This window comes from Lingula anatina, chromosome 8, assembly GCF_051362555.1.
Source record: "Lingula anatina isolate TDL-2025a chromosome 8, LinAna3.0, whole genome shotgun sequence".
NCBI lineage: Eukaryota > Metazoa > Brachiopoda > Lingulata > Lingulida > Lingulidae > Lingula > Lingula anatina.
Genome location: NC_141774.1, coordinates 9,620,708 through 9,641,181, shown reverse-complemented (window position 1 = coordinate 9,641,181; position 20,474 = coordinate 9,620,708). Strand labels below are relative to the sequence as shown.

At 37.6% G+C, this 20,474-nt stretch overlaps 1 protein-coding gene across 1 annotated transcript; it reads left to right on the top strand.

The window, feature by feature from the left end:
• The first annotated feature begins 13,543 nt into the window (after window positions 1-13,543).
• LOC106162539 (pentraxin-4-like) lies at window positions 13,544-16,455 on the top strand. Its single transcript, XM_013539856.2, has 4 exons — window positions 13,544-13,603; window positions 14,660-14,732; window positions 15,303-15,692; window positions 15,921-16,455. The coding sequence occupies exons 2-4, from the start codon at window positions 14,672-14,674 to the stop codon at window positions 16,148-16,150; spliced, it is 681 nt and encodes a 226-aa protein (XP_013395310.2). The 5' UTR covers window positions 13,544-13,603; window positions 14,660-14,671; the 3' UTR covers window positions 16,151-16,455.
• The last annotated feature ends 4,019 nt before the right edge of the window (window positions 16,456-20,474 follow it).

The window sequence follows — 20,474 nt, the reverse complement described above, 5'->3', positions numbered from 1 at the left end:
AGGAAAAATGATTTTTCGTGATAAGAATATTTGTCGCAGGTGTGGTTGTGACACGTCCTGTTGTACTGATTCCCACAGTGCTTAATCGATGTTTGTTGTAACAACCAGTCATCTATCTCGTCTTCTTCAACGGGCCCTAGACAGTCTACCACGCCATCGTGTATCTGTGAATACTGGATAATTGTACCAGAAAAACAAGAATAGAATTTCTTCCTGTAGGCATTTGCGCACTGTGCTTCATCTGAACCATCTTTACAGTGGGGTATTAAGTCGCATCTTTCGCTCATTTGAATGCATTCTCCACTGCCACAGTGAAATTGATGTGCGTTACATGGTGGATAGATACAACCTATTTCGTCTGAGTTGTCCGCGCAGTCAGTCACTTTGTCACAGAATCGGGACAAATGAAGATTATGTCCGTCCGTACAACGCCCGAAATGAAGTAGATGACAGGCGACAATTTCATCACTTTCGTCTAGGCAATCTTTTTGTCCGTCACACCTAGAATCTATAGCAACACACGTACCGTCTCCGCATTCAAACTGAAAATCAGAACAGGTACCATTTTTGGTCGTTTTCGACGACCGTCGCCGCACACTGCTTTCCCTGGCGTATCCTGGGTATTCGCATATTACAGTGGCTGCATGGAATTCTTGCGGGCAAGGAATCATGATCCAGTTGGACGAGTAGTGCGGATTAGTGACAACCATAGCTGCACATGATATACCATGATCATAAACAGGATGTCTAGTGTTGAGAAGATTTGATCTCGATATGAATGCAAAGTCGTTGAGAACATATTTTGAATATTTAGCCGCAGTTCGAAAGCGTTCCTCTATGAAGAGTTTGTCATAGTTTGGATGGTACCAGTCCGAAAATACAAGTGGTGTGTTGTCTATCCAGTTGAGCACGTTCTAAAAACAGGTAACAGAATTAGATAATACGTATATACACTAGTACATGCTAAACAAATTGCAACAGAAGTGATTTTTCCGCAATGAATTTATTTGAAGTTCCCAAATTAACATACTTAATGTCCAACGAAATTTTAACATGGGAAATATTAACAATTTCAATATGGATGTCATTTTTATAGAAGTTTGAGGGTTTCAATTACATAAATGCTAGGGGGATACAGTGTGGGGGATACAAAGGGAGTTTGTTTCTAGCTGTTTTCCACATCCCCATCTGTGTAACCTTGTGTATTTTTAAAGGTGACATATGAAGTATAACTACTGTCATAATAAGATTAAAGTTGTTTGATGCAAATTACTTATACCGCTATATATCCCACTATTGCCTTGAAAACATACCTCTCTACAAAAGTACCGTAATAAAATCCATGAAACCAATATCGCTTACATAAGCATTGCTGTTTACGGCCATTCCATGAACGGTACCAATTCCAAAACGAGAAATGCATAAATACGAACTTTGCAAAACTGAAAAACTTTTTTTTTATATTTTTCGGAAGAATATTCAGAGAGTAACAAGAGAATTTTTTACCCACACAACTACTTCCATTAAAGAAATATACACGTGTAAAAACAGTATTATTTTTGTTACGGTGGTTAGGTAGCATCTGCCAGTTTATAAGTCTAAAGTTAAATGCTTTATTAATTTTTTAAGATTTTGTAAGTACAAGAAAATATTATTGATACCTTAGTGTTGCCGTGACCGTACCGTTTACAACTCGGAAACTGTCTTGGAGTATATGTTTTTACTGCATGAATAAATGTTAACAGAAACTAAATTAAGTTCATTTGAACCGAGTAAAACTGAAACTAATGCAAGCTTAATGAAAACTAATAAAAACATAAAACTATATGATCCCGGTAGACCCGTGTTGCTGAAACTGAAAATGTAAGGGCGGGATTTCAACTTTATACCTTTGTGTCATGTGACTCGAACACATCTCACTGACTACTCTCACTTGTCACTACTACACGTGTTGCAGTTATACTTAGGGTTTCTGTCAATCGTAAAGAATCATGTGCAGACATCACGGTAGTAAGTGGTACCAATTGTAGGCAAACAAAACCTGTAATATTCTAATTTGAATATTTTAGAAACCAACAGACATGTTTTAATGCTGTGAGAGATGTTTTGAATAAAGTGCTGTCAATTAAGAATGATATAGTCCTTAATCAATCAGCAGGCACATGTCGCATGTGCAAGTGAAAATTTGCAATTTCGTTACAAGTGAAGTGTTACCATGCCTGTTTGGATGTTTTTTTTTTTTTAAGATAAAGCGAACTTTGGGAGCGTTATTTATAATGATACAGATACGAGAACTGTTACATTATGATATTATATATGTACATTAAATGTATATTATACTGTATATTTGAAATTGGCCAAAACTGGCAAATGGTCAGAAAAGGTGTTTTGCTTGATTTTCAGACACTAAAAACGAAATGACGTTTACCGTGACACAGTGTAGTACATGCATATATACCATTACTAGACACAAATCCCTCAAAATATATTGATTGATGCGTTTTTAGAATTCAAATTTCCTCAATGTTTGCTCCTCCAACAAAAACTGGTCTTTTATTCTTGTTTCTTGAGAATGATTTCAAATCTTATCCAAAATTCGCCTTTAAACATATGATTGAACTAGTTGGATGGATACTTTCCCATGCTTAAGGGCCTGTGGTCAGGTGTGCTGATCTTTTTACTAGTAGTTAAATTGATTTTTTAAGTTTATCTTTTCCCAGAAGAAATCAGGGTTCGAACTTTCTAACGTAATTTTTTCTAGAAATTTGGACCGTTACTGAGGCTTGGCTTTTAAATGTGACATCTTGACTTTTATGTGTGGCAATCTGTATGGTGTGTACGAATTATTTATTATGGATAAATGGCAATATTTTCTTAAAATACATGTATCGCGAGTTACAGAAAAGCACAGAAAGTTCATTCATAAGCATTAAAGCCTTTTCTATTACTTGTATCTACTTTAAAAACGTCACGGAAGTTACGGTTTACCGGGCGAAAATGATTTAGTACAACGTAACAAACGGAAATATTAGATGAAAATATTACATATGAAAAAGAAACATGTCTGCAAATTAACTGAGGACAAACAATGCTTAAAGATGGAAACATATGCATGTTATTATTATTATTATTATTATTATTATTATTATTATTATTAATTTTTTTGGCAAATCCGCTATATTACTAAGGTGTAAAAATTATGCGTCTCGCAGCATACAGTACAGACTCTCGGGGTCCCGTCAAGGAGAGTTCTGCAATGTGCATTGTTATTTCATATGCAGAACAAACCACTTTAAAGTACTAAAAATTAAATTATTCCATAGAGTTTTATTGCTGAAAATAGGCCGCGGCAAGTATTCTTCGAAATTGGAACTCTTTTCTTGGAATAGTTGTTCATTGCTACAAGTAGATGGATGTTTGTCTAGATAAGGTAGGGAGTACTATGGTGATATGTTACTTAATTGCTTACCTGTTTTTCTCGCCTAAGACCCAAGAACAGGAGGAACCGGTGTTTGACGTATATCTCATAAAACCACTGCGCATTAATTACAGTTTGATTCAAAACGGCCTTTAAAGTGAAATCGTCCAAGGCGGTCGGTAGGTCGCCTCCACTGGCCATACACAGCTCACGTGATCTTAACCAGGTAAGGGGCGGTCTGGCATCTCCGGACTGTAATTCGGTAAGTAATTTATAGCATTTTCCAAAGATGCACGACACATTGGTACCGTAATGAAAATCTTCAGTTAAACTGTCAGAGATGTCAACATAGTTTTCTAGATTGTAAAAAAGGTCAAGGTCTGCTGCCAGCTCAGGTTGGGAGTCAGCGGGGAGAGGTTCTAAGACAAGACAGACTGTCCACGCACTGAGAGTGTTCCAAGTGTATTCAACCAAGGCATCGACGTAATCATTAATTTTCAAGATAAATGTCGGTGTGCTAGCGAGTATGCCAGCTGTGGGAGCTTTGTTATGCCCTTCACCTGAGACAGATGTGGAATGTTCTTCTATTTTAAGCTTGAGTTCAGTCCCATTAGGCCGACATTGTCTTATTCTGAATTTCAGCGAATAAAAGCACCATTTGCAATACATGTCCTTTTTTAATGTTATTGTATATGTAATTCTGGTATATTGTCGTCCACAAAACCCGAATAATGCACCTGTAGATTTAGTAACCGTTTCGTTGCGCGTTCTTACTTCCCTAGTTTCAAAAGATGCTTCCGAAATCTCTAAATTAGTTTTTGACCACAGATCATTGGTAAAAGATAAAGATGAACAAAAAGTGTGAGTCTTTATAAAGTAATCGAAACGCCTTGATGTTGTTATTTCGAACACTTTACCCTCAAATCCTTTGCTGTGTGCTGTGTAAGAAAGGATACATTGTGTTCGAAAAGAATCCCGCCATCTTTGTTCAAAATATATCGCCATTTGAGTATCAAATGTGAAAAACGTATACCGCTGTTCTAGAATCACCAAATAAATTAACAGCATTCCACGAACTTGACAATCTGATCTAATCGGCACTCTCACATTTTCAATAAATTCATGGCCAGAACTTCCATTATATCTTGTTTGGCATGTGCTGTTACTGCCAAAATACAGAAAAGCAACGGACTGCTTGTCTGATTCATTCCAGTGCACAATATGGCTGTCTTCAGGCCTATAGGACAAACTGAATGTTATGTTACGTTTAGGTATTAAACACGACCCATTGACATCGTCAAATCGAAAACAGTAAAATATTACACGTGGTCGACTAAAAAAGATAACCGCCTCGAGTTTTTCCATACCATCCCTGTAGTCCATACTATCGTAGTTGCAACTCGGCCCGACCACCGCCAAGTTATTATGCAAGTCACTGTAACCAGTAAATACTATCCCAAAGAACGGGCAATTTTTTCCAGCCACTTCGTACGGGATGGCAAAGGGTGATATCAAAGTGCGAAAGTTGCTTTCTAAACTCACCGTGGAATTTGAGAAAAGATCGACATCATAGCGAACTAATGATCCAGGGGTTACAGGTAAACGAACTGAAGTGTGGTTACTGAGGTTTGTACAAGACGTGTCCAGGCTGCCGTTGGCATTTCTAGAATATTGGCATAATGCTCCTGGAATAATGTTTCTTTCAAAAGACGTGTAGCGGGCAACAAACACCCATGGCGTAGGGTCCTGTGTGTGCCTTTCCTCAGTTAAGTTAAAAAATGCATTCCAACCTATTGTGCGGATGGAACCATTTTTCAACGGAATTTGGGTATCAGTCGGATACAAAATTATCCTGGATCCTGGGGGACCTTCATATACGTGTAACGTATACGGCACAGAGATGTTTGAAGAAATGTTTGAATACATTTCCCAGTGCAGTAAAATTTGATCACCACCTGGAGCACTGATATAATAATAATAATAATAATAATAATAATTTATTGTCATATTTATACAAATATAAAATGAAAGTTGGTATGATCTGTCGATAAAATGTGATACAGTGGAATTATTAAAATACATTTTGTTCATTAAAAATACGTATGAACGTGATATTCCACTTTACTACTGCACTGCGTCGAAATGAGCGCTGTTTTTGGATGAAACTCACCTCGACGTAAAGACAAAACTGTAGGTAGATGAAACTGATGACAGTCTGAAAATACTGCATGAGATTCGATTTGAAATCCGGAAAATTGGTCCTCATGATTTGTGAAAAATTCCACGCAGACCTTATTTCCGGGTAGGATGAGTTCCGTTGAGTTGAGATATGTCAGCTGTCCACAAAATTTACCGAATAGACGGGAGTCATTACATGAGCCGATAGATACGGAAAGATAATCGTTGCAATATTCTAGTGAGAAATTGTTAAATCTTAACCTTACCCCGCTACCCTCAGTAGTAGTTATCTCCCATCTCTGTCTGTGCTCCGGTGGATAAGAACCTTGGCCAAAATTTGGACTTTGAATAACACCGCATATCCAAGTGTTGTCCTTAAATGATGTGCCACCCCCTCTACGTGTATTCGTTAGCTTCCCACATTCGTTCAACGCACACTGTTCAATTAACTTCCACGCTTTATAATCCGTCAGCGCCGGTAATTGCAACAGAGATCTCTTCAAGCATTCGCGAATTAATGAACGCGCATTAGACGATGGTAAGTGATTAATGTGACCACTGAGACCACATTCGGAGAAAATCGTGTAAATTGAAAGGAATATGCACCACGTCTTTTTGATTCCCATCGCCAAATCTCAATTTGACTGCCGCTTATGTAGTGCTGCACGCATCTGGCACGCGCGAAAAAGCGCCCCTCTTTAACTTGTGTAATCAGTAAATGGGCTCAGTGCAATCTGATAATGGTTCTTTTATTGATTCCGATACATTAATATTTAAAACAATGAGACAAATGTGTTAAATAAAAGAGGTGAAATTCATTATTTGGTGTTCATTATTTGGTGTAGTGGATATGTGTATTATGGCTGTTTTAGAAGACGCTGTCCCGTTGCCGTACCGGCCTAACGTGACAGGTTCCCAATAATTTGCCCAGGCAAGCCTCGCCTTAAATTTTGACTCACTTACTTCAGGCCAACCCTAACTTGTATAATTAAATGGGGGGTGGACTCTCTGTTACACGGACCCTAAGTTTCGTCACACCGGTCTCAAATTTTAGTTTAAGTCTTTTTTTATTTTAATCTTGTTCCCAAGTAGTCTTTTATTATTCCTAAATTATGATAAAATTAAAAGTAATTAAAATGATAATCTTTTTAAGCTCTAGCATAGTTTTACGAAGGTTTATGGCCAAACAAAAACAGTAGCGTAATGAAATATGTAAAAAAATAAGTGCACATGTATATACTTAAATATAAATTGTAATACACGGGCAGTCACAGATGAAAACTGAGCTTTGCTATTAACATTGACATCTGATTTATTACACATTTCTCTCATTTAGATAACAATGTACTGTTATTATAAGGCCATCTCGCTGGACCATTTTAGTATCGTGTCATGCTTATTGTAGGCGCTGGCGGTACACATGGTTTTAGTCCCGACCCGTATGTTCCGCCGGCTCCGCCGGCTCCTGCGGCTCCGCCGCCATGTCACCGTTACCGCTTCTCCTCCTAGACTACAAGGGCCTGCGTACCCATCTCTTGGATTTAGGTCACCTATAATCTCAACTCGTTCCACGTAAAATTAGGGCTTCATCAGTGCTGGGGTCTAGGTGTGGCGCTCATTGCAATGCACCCTTGTCCAAAAATGGCAAAATTAAATGCTAATTATCTACCCTACGGAAGGAATTATGGGAAAAATTTCTACAGACGGCTGACCGAAAGTCATATGTGGAGATTTCAAATATGCCTTTGGATTTGACCTTTGACCTTTTTTCAAGGTCAAACGGGCCAAAATTTTCAAAAAAATGTTTTTTTACGAAAAAAAAATTATTTGCGCTGATATTCAGAAACTACACAGACCTAACCAATAATATTATTGGAAAGTGTTACCCTTTGGGTTATCTTTCATCTCCGTGAATTTGGGGTCAATCGGTGCATTTTCACGGGAGTAGCGGCCATAAGATATCGAAACTGAAAACTGTCTCTAATTCGGGAACCGTTAACGCTAGAGACCCATTCTTTTTTGCATTTTGTAGAGCATATAAAAGCCCAACAGTAATAGTGGTCTCCATTTTTTGTATTCCATACGGTTTTCGAGTGATGCTGTATCAAAAAATACATTGTGGTGGTGAAAGCAAAATGTGCAGTACGGTAATGTATAATAAATTTTGAACCCCAGGAAAATAAAACATAAGGCTTGGCAAGGCAGACAACTGCTGGTCAAATATGACATTATTTCATGAAATTTGAACATCGGGTACTTCTGAGCACCTCTCATTTCAAGAATTTCAACCAAAATGACTTTTTCTTTATTTTAATTAATTTTTTCTGTAGGAAATTTATGGCACTTTTTTGTAACTCCAAAATTGAAACATTTAGTCCCTTATATCTCCAAAACTGGCAGAGATAGGTCCATAGTTACTATTGAAGTTGAATAGGAAGTCATATACTGGCAATCTAACTTTGACCTTGAAATTGATCTTTGACCTACTTTTAACCCAGAAACTGAACTTTGCAAAATTTCGTTCCCTTTTATCTCCAAAACTGGCAAAGATACGCCCATAGTTACTATTGACTTTGAATAGAAAGTCATTGGAGGCAATTTACTGTGACCTTTAAATTGACCTTTGACCTACTTTGAACCGAACCATGTACTGAACTTTGCAAATTTTTGTTCCCTTTTATCTCCAAAACTGGCAGAGATAGGTCCATAGTTACTATTGAACTTGAATAGGAAGTAATAAACTGGCAATCTGTGACCTTGAAATTGACCTTTGACCTACTTTTTATGATGAACTGCTTTTTGCATGTTCTGTTTCTGGCCTTTAATTCTGCAAAATTGGCAAAGAAATGCCCATGGTTACTATAGAACTTGAATAGGAAGTCATATACTATGATATTGAAATTGACCTTTGACCTACTTTTTCACCATGAACTGAGCTTTGCATATTTTCTTGCCTCTCATATTTTCAAAACTAGCAGAGATGTGCCCGTTGTTGCCCCTAGGTTTTCTTTTTTTGTCAGCATATATGCACCACTGACAACACATTTCAAGGAAAACCAATAGGCCTTCTGTCTAGAGAATCACAGGAGTGATCAATGGTAGGAAAAGTCAGTTCGAAAATCTGCTTGATTGTACCATTTTTAGTTATATTTTTTTTTTGCATATTTTGAGAACTCTTGTTGATTGCATTTTATAGAGCTTGTCAAGCACAAGACTGGTGATGGTGTCCCTTTTTGGAGGGGGGGGGGTCCATACGAATGCGCTTACTCCAGCTGGTGGTACAATATCCGGAGGCGGTATCGCCTCTCTGATCCTCTAGTTTTGCCTTGGAAAAGTAGCATATTCCCAGACGGAGACGAACCCATGCTCTTCAGCTTCGTAGACGGGCACTCTAATTACTAGGCCATCCGATACAGATGGATGCTTACGATCACATCTTCAAAAATGGATGGCTTCTCGAGTTTATCCAAATTTTGAAAGTGAGGACCTCATTAAGGTTGTTATTCCAATTCCTATCCTGTATCCGCCTATTAATATAATGTCGGTTATCATTTAGGTCTGAAGTAAAATCATAGTTGGATATACTAATAAAGAATAAGAATAAAATGCACTTTTATACCATGGTAGACCGAAAAAATGACCTAGGCCTTGGCTTGTAGGGAGGTTTTTGCCATTGCTTCCCATAATTACAGGATTTTGGCAAAAGTCACTTAGTACTAAAAGACATTTTTAGAATAGTAACAAGTTATAGCAAGGAAGTCCACTAAGTATCCAAGCAGGCTGCTCCACGCGTTTAGCAGCTCCACACGTTTAGCAGCTCCATATGTTAAGCAGCTCCGCGCGCTAAGCAGAGGAAGTGCTTAGCCAATGTGTTTAGTTTTGCGAAAAAGTAGTTATAGAATCAAACGTGTAACATTGCCAAACATGTCTAGCATTTTTTTCTGTGAGAGGCTTGAAGAGCTATCGGCGTTTCTAAACGCGTTCAAGTGCTAAACGTGTGATATATGTGTTTAAAAGCTAAACACTGTTTTTACAGTGATGATGTAATCAGACCCTGGAGCAGAAATACTTAATCCAGCAGGCAAACGACATTGATTCTACGTTGATTCAACGTTGATCCACCAAAATTAACGTTGATTCAACGGTGAATCAATGTCGTTTGTCTGCTGGGTAAGGTAATACCCGAGGGAATGAAAATGTATGTTCTCACCAGTTTTTGGACTTCTCACATGGCTGAACAGTCGCATTTTCTAAATTAAAGAAACACATTTTGCTAGACTATTCTCAACCTTAAAACCACAATAAGACGTGACGAATGGTTATAGTAAGGTCGGTCTCGGGTTTCTGCCGCCGTCCAGTGGGACACAGAAATGCCGTGTAGGTAAAAGAGCTCAACTTTGCATGTTATCAGGCGCCATTCTCGAAAAAAGTCTATTTCACACAAAAACAATGATAGCTGAACGCACAAGTGTGCTGATAGTCCATTTTGTCGAAACTCATTAAGGGGTAAATATGACAACTAAGGAAGCTTATGCTATGTTATATCTACTTTTCCATTTAATAAGATTGAACAATAGGAAATGTAATTTATCTCATTTTCTATGAATTGTCTTTCATGGACCACTGTTATTCTTATCATTATTGGTACTCAACCATATAGGAACACTTGGTGCAGGCATATTACAACATGAATCATGTATGCTAGGCAGATATTTCTATTGTCTTAGGCAATTTACTGAAGAGTATCGGTTTTTGTGAACGTTTCCTCTTCATTGTTCCGTTTGGAGCAATACTGAGATTAATTGATATCGATGAGCTTTTAGTAGTAATGCAGGAAATGATGCAACATCTATCTGTGGTGGTAACCAAACCAATCCAGAAATAATTGGTTACTGTTGATCCTTGACATAATCTTTCTGTCATTACAAATCTCAACGGACGCAAACTGACACACAGTTCAATTCAAAGTCGAATTGCATACACATAATAGGCCTCGTATACATTTGTTATTGGTTATCCGGTGAACTCATACTTGTCGTTTTTTTTTTCACTTTTATTAGAAAGGCCCAAAACCACACATTTACATACTCCTTCCATCCCCATGGTAATAAGGCGCACATTTGGTAAATTGCTGTGTGGTCTCCCATAGTCTGTCCTATTAAAAATTCACAAGCACCCTGCTACCAAGGGAATAAACATCAAAGTTTTCAACAGTCTTTGGACTGTTCACATGGCTGCACGCCTGCTCAGTCGCATTTCCTAAATTGAGGAAACAAATTTTAAATGAAATAAGTTATCAAGTATTTTTTTTCAAGCCCATTCAGCTTGCGTGATTGAAGAAAGAGATGAAAGCCCCGTCGAGGAAAGCTTTATTATGCTCTCTTGGTTAATGCATGTTTCTAAAGGGGTTGAGATCTATTGCGTCTTTCAATGATAGTTTTATTGCCATTTGTTTCATAACGATGATGAAATGGAATCATCACTGTATATCTAAAAAGCATGTTCCAGTAGGTTGTTTTTTTTTTTCAGTCGGTTGTTTCAACTAAATTGGACATTTTTATTGAGATATTCAACAAATATAATTTCAAATACATCTCAAAAGGAACAAAGCCAGGATTGCATCCCTAAAAGGATTGAAATCTATAGGATGTGGTTGCATACGTTACCAAATAGCGTGTAGATTGTTGTTTCTGTTTACGTTATTTGTTGTTCGTTGGCGCAACTATGTGAGTGCGTGCGACGTCATACATGCGCGCACGTATGTTTCTACAATGCACATTACACTTTGTTACGTTGTCATAGCGAGTTTGATATCCATCAATACACACGTTATGCATGCATGTATAACATCTCACGCTCTCACATAGTTGCGCCGACGGCGGGCCCCGAAAATTTGTGGTATTTTAGAGGGTGAGCGGTGCCATTTGGTACTGTTAGGAACTATGATTCAGCTAGTCAAAATTCTAATTTCAAGAGGGGACCAGAAATCGAAGCGGGGCCAGGACCCCCGTGACCCCCCCTCATAACAAATATTATTATTATATAACATGCACTGTCTAAGAATACTTGATTAGCGTATATAGATAGTGACTCCACTTGAGAATAGTTCATTTGTCATTCTTTTATCTAACCAATATCATAATTTATCATTGGAATCTTGTTACGCCGCCGTGGCCAAGTGCCTTTTAAAATTTAAAAGAACAACACAATACTCACTGGTGTGGGTGTTTCTAATACGAAGCGCCAAAGGATAAGGGTCCTGAGTCACACAAGAACCACAGAAGAGCCAAATAAGAGAGCGATTTATTTCAAATAACCCCTTATATACATGTTCAAGTTCACCAATCAGAACCAATTATTATATAATGGGCAGTTTTACCTTTAAGGTACTAATCACTAGAGGTCACACAATATTTTATTACAAGAGATTCAAACTGACACCCCAGACTGTACTTTACTTATAGAGACATCTACCGGTAGCAACACAAAACAATCTCAACTAACACAGTACATCGGCACAATCTATCTCTCTAGCCGTAAAGCCATTGCCTTTCATACACATATACATTATTTATAAGGTGTATAATATATATGCATTTTTTGGCTACACCAAAAAGCAGTTTTTAAAGCAGAAAGTTGCTTGTGTTGTGGCATTGACTTTCGATTGCAAGATATTCTTAGTTCAAACTTCAAACTCCGCGTCACCTTGCTTCTTGTCTCGTCTGTACGCGGTGAGGACAATAATTATGCCAACGCACACTATGCGCCTTAACACTTGTGCTTTTTCGATTCCAGCGGGTCGTAATATAATCGCCTGTATAGCAGCAAAAAAACACTATTATAGTAACACAAACCTGAGGCAAAATGTAGAAAAAAGATGCAACGTGACATGATGGGCTTCTACGCCAGGAATTAGACATGTGGAAATAAGTATCTGTCATCAGCATACTGTTAACAAATATTATCGCAACTGGTATAATCGTTTGCATTTCAATGACATTCAAGGCAACAGCAATTTCTTTCATCCTAAACAGTCCTTCAAAACTAAAATACGATTTTAACAATCCCAACGAGGACACCACAGAAAGAAGACCCATACCAAAACACGAGTACTTAATTACTTTATCAATAAACATATCTGAACACGAAGCAAAAAAATCAACTTGAGACTGACATAAATTTGATTGATGATACATGCAGCAGACTCCGAACGTATGTCGACATCACTTGGTAGCCCTTCCTGTTTAACTTCCAATGGGTTTCCAGACAGATCAATCGCCTTCACTTTGTGCCAACCACAGAACAGCCATGCATTAAATGTCTGGACAAAGTTTTTCGATATATTTTAAACACCAACGGAGACGTTATAAAACGAACAGTTGTCCAGGACAAGTAGTAGACCAGCTGACAGATCAAGATACTGCAAAGCAGGGAGATTGTGGAAAGAGTGGCGCGGAACAGTAGTAATTGGGTTGTTGCTTATGTTCAGCACTTGAAGAGAAATCATATTGGAAAATGCACCACTTCGGATATTGTTTTCTGAGAGATCAATCCTGCGTAGATTGACAGTGTCTTGAAACATAGTTTTATGAACTTCCACCAGTGAGTTGTTTGATAAGTCAAGATATAACAGTCGCGTGCAGTTGTCCAGTGTGACCCCTGATATATGATTATATTTTAATATGAGACTCCTTACCATATCTCTTCCTATCATAAGAGGCGACTCAGTTAATCTACTCTGATCAGAATTTGGCGACCTCTTGAATACTGCTCTGGGGCAAATTACCGAAAACCCTTCACAAAAGCACTCGGGTGGACACTGAAAACCATAGAATACCTCATCATCATGCAGTTTACATTGAGTGATTCCGTCCCGCACCTGACTCTGTGGCAAGCAATTGTTCTGTCCCCGACATCTGTGCATACCTGGGCAGGAGTAGCTGTTACAGGTTATTTCGTCACTGCCATCGTGACAGTCTTTGATCCCGTCACAAACTGATCTGGCAGGTATGCAGTACGACGATGGGCATTGGTGGTATAAATCTTTGGGGCATGTGATCCCGTGGCATAATGGCGACGTTCTGGGGCCAAAAAAAATAATTGATCTATTGTCAATGTCCAAATCAAATATTGGGCGAGACACGTTTTGTACAAGGTGGTTCCCAGTCCTACAGGTTGATAATATGTCGTACGTATTTCTTTCGTAAAAGCTAGGTGCGTTCCTATAGAACACCTGGGTATTACTGTATTTTTTGCCGGATGAAGGCTCACGGAGGAAAAATGATTTTTCATGATAAGAATATTTGTCGCAGGTGTGGTTGTGACACGTCCTGTTGTACTGATTCCCACAGTGCTTAATCGATGTTTGTTGTAACAACCAGTCATCTATCTCGTCTTCTTCAACGGGCCCTAGACAGTCTACCACGCCATCGTGTTTCTGTGAATACAGGAGTAATGTATCAGAAAAACAAGAATATAATTTCTTCCTGTAGGCATTTGTGCACTGTGCTTCATCTGAACCATCTTTACAGTGGGGTATCAAGTGGCATCTTTCGCTCATTTGAATGCATTCTCCATTGCCACAATAAACATTTGATACCGAATGACAGGGTATCATTACATCACTACACAATTGTTAATAGGTCGGAGTAAATTACTTGTGAAAAGTCGATGAAAAACGGAATAGTATGGTCTCCTGATGAAAAGAGACAATAGAAAAGGGTGGCAACAACACATGAAATTAAATATGAATGTGATTTTTCAAGAAATAAATCGTATGGGAGGGGCGAGGTTACTTGCCCCCCCCCCCCACCTATCGTAGTCTACGACCCCACATTATTGAAACAATTCTACTAACCTATAGACCAGAGTGGATGCGCAGGTTAAAAAATATCTCAAGGTTTTTTTTGCATGTCATTCTGAATTTTACTTCAACGACCACGACCACGAAAAAGATGGTATGTATGATATAACGCAATTTACATAAAGGTTATCCATACGTGTTATCAAGAATCTAATTAGCAACATCATAAAAGGAGATGCCAACTGACCTTTTCCTTTTAGAGAGCCACCACCATGTTTGGACAATCTCTACTTGTAGCGTTAGTTTTGACGTCTTGTTTCTACAGAGAAACAGGTAGGTAAGAGTGGAATGGGCTGGGAAACACTTGACTGTTTCTTTAATATTTTTAAATTTTAAAAATTGATTTTATTTTTAGACTAAAAATTAAGTCTAATTACACCCAAAAATAAAGCAGTGGTAGTCCAGTTAAACGAAATGCCACTCTTTTATGTCAGATTAATGCATAGATAATGTTTCAGATCAATACTTATTGTATTTGATTTTACTACTATTGATTTTTATGACATGAATCAGTACCAAGCATTGGTCAGACAGCTGACTGAAATATTTCGTTTATTTCTTACTTAACCAAGTTACCGGCGTCTGTATTATATCAATGGCAATGATCATGACGGTATGGGCAATATTCAACAGGTAGTTTATAATCCTCTTGCATGTGACATGGAACTTTCGAGTGAAAAGGTGTGCGTGCGTTTGTTTTCCAAAAATTCCGCACTCGCGTAAATGGTGTTGTGCGTATATGCGTATATATATACCGGGCTGACTGATTCCAATGCTGCCAGTATGTGTGACTTTTCTTTGTGTCTTAATTTTCTTAAGTTATTATATGTGTTATACTTGCAGCTGGCCGTAGGTTTCTACACTTCCCAGAGCCAGCTAACAAGTTGTCTTGGGCACTATTGGAGACAACTACCCCTGACTTGGACACTTTCACTACCTGTGCCTGGATCAAAACCATCCGTACCTCAAGCGGCCCCATTCTCTCCTACGGCTCTAAACGCCACCCTCGGAGTATTGAGATTTCCTACAGTCCTCGCGGTCATGGGTATTCTGTCATTTTAAATGGGATCAGCGTGTTGGACGGGTATTACGGTGGCGAAGCGCCTCTACCAGCGGACGGAAACTGGCATTTCTCATGTGTCATGTGGAGCGGTGTCAAGAGGAAGTTAGATATCTATAGGGATGGTTTCCACACGCTGAGTTTTCCTGTGAATGTATCGCACATAGCTGGAGGTAAGGCCAGAGACATGACATCTGAAAAATAAAGATTTACTGCACGAGTGTTATATTAATAACTGGTTTTAATTTGATATAAGTGGTTCAATTCTTTCAATATCATTGGGCCTATGATTTTACTTCCTTAGCACTAATCCATTGCAGCATCTTTGTTTCACATTGGAACATTAATTAACAAAGTGAAATGACAAGTCAAATATTTTTTTTTTCATTCTGTAATTTTAGGTGGTGATTGGGTTGTTGGACACACCCATTTGGAGGCAATGACTGAAGGGTATCCCAAATATCCGTCATTCGTTGGATATGTCGGCGGCATCAATGTCTGGAACAAGGAGTTTGTGGACATCCCCGGCCTGGCCGTATGCGCCAATGGTAACGAGGGAAGTATCATATCCTGGAATACTGTCACCAAGACTAGCTTCAAGGTCGCGACATATGCTGCTTCCCCTTGTTAATATTTCACTACACTTTGTTTTTGAGGCAGATGCAATTGCAGAATAAAGTGGATCTCCTAATTTTGCGGAAGGTTTGATATAAATGAATTCTTCAAAAATTACGCTATGAACATTTACCGTATCACGTGGTCAAGATCATGTGGCCGCCACGTGATTATACACCTTTCAGGAAAACCCAAAGACCAAGTGCTTCTCTTTTTCATTCAACTTAAGCTGAAACGTGAACTGAACTTGTTACTAGTATCAAGCTGCACATTAGTCTAAACCGTATTGTAGAGGCAAACAATAAAAATGCTTTTCTGGCATTGGTGCCTTTTTTTGCGCATGCAAGATAACAAAGACCAATGTACCCCGCCATGCATTAACTATTACACAAGGAATACAATTGCAAAAATAATAAACCAGATGAAAGTTAAATCATTTTTACAAATTGATATTATGAAACTATTACAGTTAGTATTTCATGGAATCACCATGAAATGCCTTTTTTTAAACACATTTTCATTTTATTAAATTCAATTTTAGAGTATGTGCTGAATAAGTACTTCAAATGAAGCAGCGCTTACGTTAACTTCGTTATTGTGTTTAAAAACAAATAACAACCCAAATATCGATGGATAAAACTTTTTATAATTTTAAAATGAACTAACGATGGAATAAAACAGGCTTTTACTGAATGATAACGAATAATTAACTTGTTTAAAAAGTAAATTAGAATTTAAATCTGAAATTGCCAGTTATTTCACAAAACTTTGACTTAGTTTTAACGGTAAGCTATATAGGTCTGTTGCACGCGAAAGTTTGTGGTCTATATGAGGTTTTAACCTGCCCCGAGCAAGATGCCCGCTTTCAAAGGTTTGCAGCCGGTTTGGTTCTTAAATGGACTACAATACGACATTTCTGTAAATTTTGAAACATACATCTTTATTTTGATGCCCAATACGATACTTAAGCCGATCACAAAGGTATGAAAATATAATTTTAAAGCACTTAACAAGGCTACTTTTAAATGCAGAATTCTTTTGTTTTGAGTCGCCGCATTAGTAAAACTTTTTTTACTAACAACGCTTTCTGGCTTTGTTGGATATGGTCACTTTGCAAGATTATTTGATAATTGTATTTTTATCTCGTAATTGTTTCATTAATTGACGAGTGGCTTACTTACCCCCGGGTTCCAACTTTCCCCGGTCTCCTGTTATTTTAGATAAAAGTATAACACAAATTACACATATAAGTAAATGAAGAAAGTAAACTTTGATAAAATACGGTGAAAATAAGTAGAAAATGGCTTTGCGTCAATGTGTTTAACTAATTGCACAAACTGAACTTATGATATTAAGAGACGGGTATATATTTAAAATTGTTTTGCGAAGCCGTATACCGACCGGTTTTGGTGAAACGCGTGGGATAGGAATGCCTCTCTCCCCCCCCCCCCCTTGACAACCTTTGACAAGCTATGAAATATTTTTTCATTTAGCAAGCATACTCCTTTTGCACAAGATAAAACCTACACCGTGTTTGTAACTATGCCAACGACCGTTTGAGTTGCGGCACCTATTTCCCAACCATCCCCTGGGTAATTAGACGCACGTTTGATAAATTGCTGTGTTATCTCCCACAGTCTGCCTTATGAAAATTTCAAAAGCACCCTGCTACCGAGGGAATGGAAATTCATGTTTTCACCAGTTTTTGGACTGTTCACATGGCTGAGCAGTCGCATTTGCTAAAATACGGAAATACATTTTAAACTAAATAAATTATCGAGTATATCTTCATGCGTTTCAGCATATTTGAGTAGTAAGAAATCAGCCTGAGGGTTACCATCGGTCTACGAATTGACTTATGGATCGTTTGTTCGTTTATTTCATTTTTATTAGGGGTGGGAGGAACTATGGCTCCCAGTGCTTTTTTAAAAATTGTTTTATTACATTTTAAAATCCCTTTATAAATTTCTTGTGTATTTATCATCATTCTGTTTGTTTTTGAAAATTCTATCTTGTCTTGTTGTTGTATCAATTATTTACACACAAAGATATTTGATATAAATGTTTGAGTACAAGGGCAAATACTGGTTTTGTCATGCCTTAGAAAAGCTTTATAATGATCTCCTGGTAAATGCATGTTTCTAAAGGGGTTGAGGTCTATTGCATCCTTCCAAAATCATTTTGATGTCATTCGTATCATTACGATGATGAAATCAATATTGTGTATCTAAAATTCATGTTTCGGATGTTTTTTTTTTCAGTCGGTTGTTTCAACTAAATCGGGCATTGGGATATTTTAAATTTATCGATTTAAACACATCCCAACAAAGAAAAAAGTCATGATTGCAGCCCTTAAAGGGTTGAAATCTAAAGGATGTTGTTTCAATACGTGTTTGACTTGCGGGAAATCGCGTTAATGGAAAAGATCAACTTGCATATTGAAATTATACTTTTGCGTGCAAACAGAAATTATCATGTTCGTCGCAAAGGTTGATCAGTGATAAATATCACCGAATGACGCCGATGGCTTGATTCGTATTAAAATTTAATGGTCTTACAGCATGTAAAACTGCACTTTATTTGAGAAAAATACATGTTTTTGGCAATCACCCACACAGTAATACTTGGCGCAGGCAAATAACTGCATATATCATATTTATACAAGACAAATATACAAGTAGTTCTATTGTCTCTGACAGTACTTATTGGCTTTCCTATGTTATTATGCTATTTATTTAGTCAGACGTGTTCTCATACATGTCATTGACTAACATGCTGTAAGACCATTAAATTTTAATACGAATCACCCCATCGGCGTCATTCGGTGATATTTATCAGTCTTAATGTATTCAGAACAGCCGAGTGAATACAAATCCAGGGCCCAGTTTTATAAAGGACGTTTAGCACTAACCAGTGGATAAATTCCCCTAACACCCATTAACTAAAAGATGGTTAAAATGTGTTTTATGTACAGTCTTCTGATGGAAAACAGCCAATTAGTTAACTGGCCAGTGTTTAACTGGATTAAATAATTATTTAAAGGTCAGTTTACTAACAGACTATTAGTGTGGTTAGAGTTAAACACTGGTTAGTGCTAAACGTCCTTTATAAAACTGGGCCCTGGTTTGTACTCATTTAATCTGCTTCTCCGTATTTGAACCACCCTATTATGTTCAGACCTTTGATGTGACTTACGTTTGAAAAATGCTCGCTGAATCACAGCAGTTGCTACAAGAACACCGTTAACTAAAAGATGGTTAAAATGTGTTTTATGTACAGTCTTCTGACGGAAAACAGCCAATTAGTTAACTGGCCAGTGTTTAACTGGATTAAATAATTATTTAAAGGTCAGTTTACTAACAGACTATTAGTCTGGTTAGAGTTAAACACTGGTTAGTGCTAAACGTCCTTTATAAAACTGGGCCCTGGTTTGTACTCATTTAATCTGCTTCTCCGTATGTGAACCACCCTATTATGTTCAGACCTTTGATGTGACTTACGTTTGAAAAATGCTCGCTGAATCACAGCAGCTGCTACAAGAACACCGTTAAGATGCAAGAATCAACCTGATGGTAACACTATAAAATGTCCCTTGGCTTGTTGTGTCAATCAATCAATTTAACCATATGAGGTGACATAGGATCCTACAGAAGTTTTTGCAAATTTCTTATAAGGGCCTATATAGGGCCATTAATATAGGCATATTTTGTATATAAAAGAGGTAATGGCACAAAATTAGCTCTAACATTTGTGTGCAAACGTATATTATTTGAACATCTAAGTTTACGAGCGTCGTGTTAAAAAAAAAACACTACTAACAATGTACCACCTATCAATTTCTCTTTCTGCGACATTAAGGCCTAAAATAATGCAAAAACATTATATAGCATAATAACATATGAAAGCCAATAAGTACTGCCAGAGACAATAGAACTACATGTATATCGGTCTTGTATAAATATGATATATATATATATAGTTATTTGCCTTCGCCAAGTATTTCTATGTGGCTGATTACCAATAATGATAACAGTGGCCCATGAAAGACTATTCATGGAAAATGAGATGAATTGTATTTCCTTGTGTTAAATCTTATTAAATGGAAAAGTAGATATAACGTTCTTTTATCTACTTGGCATTTCTGTGCACCACTAGACGGCGACAGACCCGCGTAGCGATAGCGATAACCACTCGCTACTTCTAATTATGGTATTGAAAGTGAGAATAGTCGAACAAACTCCGTGCCGATCCTTCATTAGATGACCAAGATTCCGTTAAACCGCACTGTTTTTTATCAATGTTTAAGATCTAAGATGGATTTTAGAAAGTCAAATTTTGAC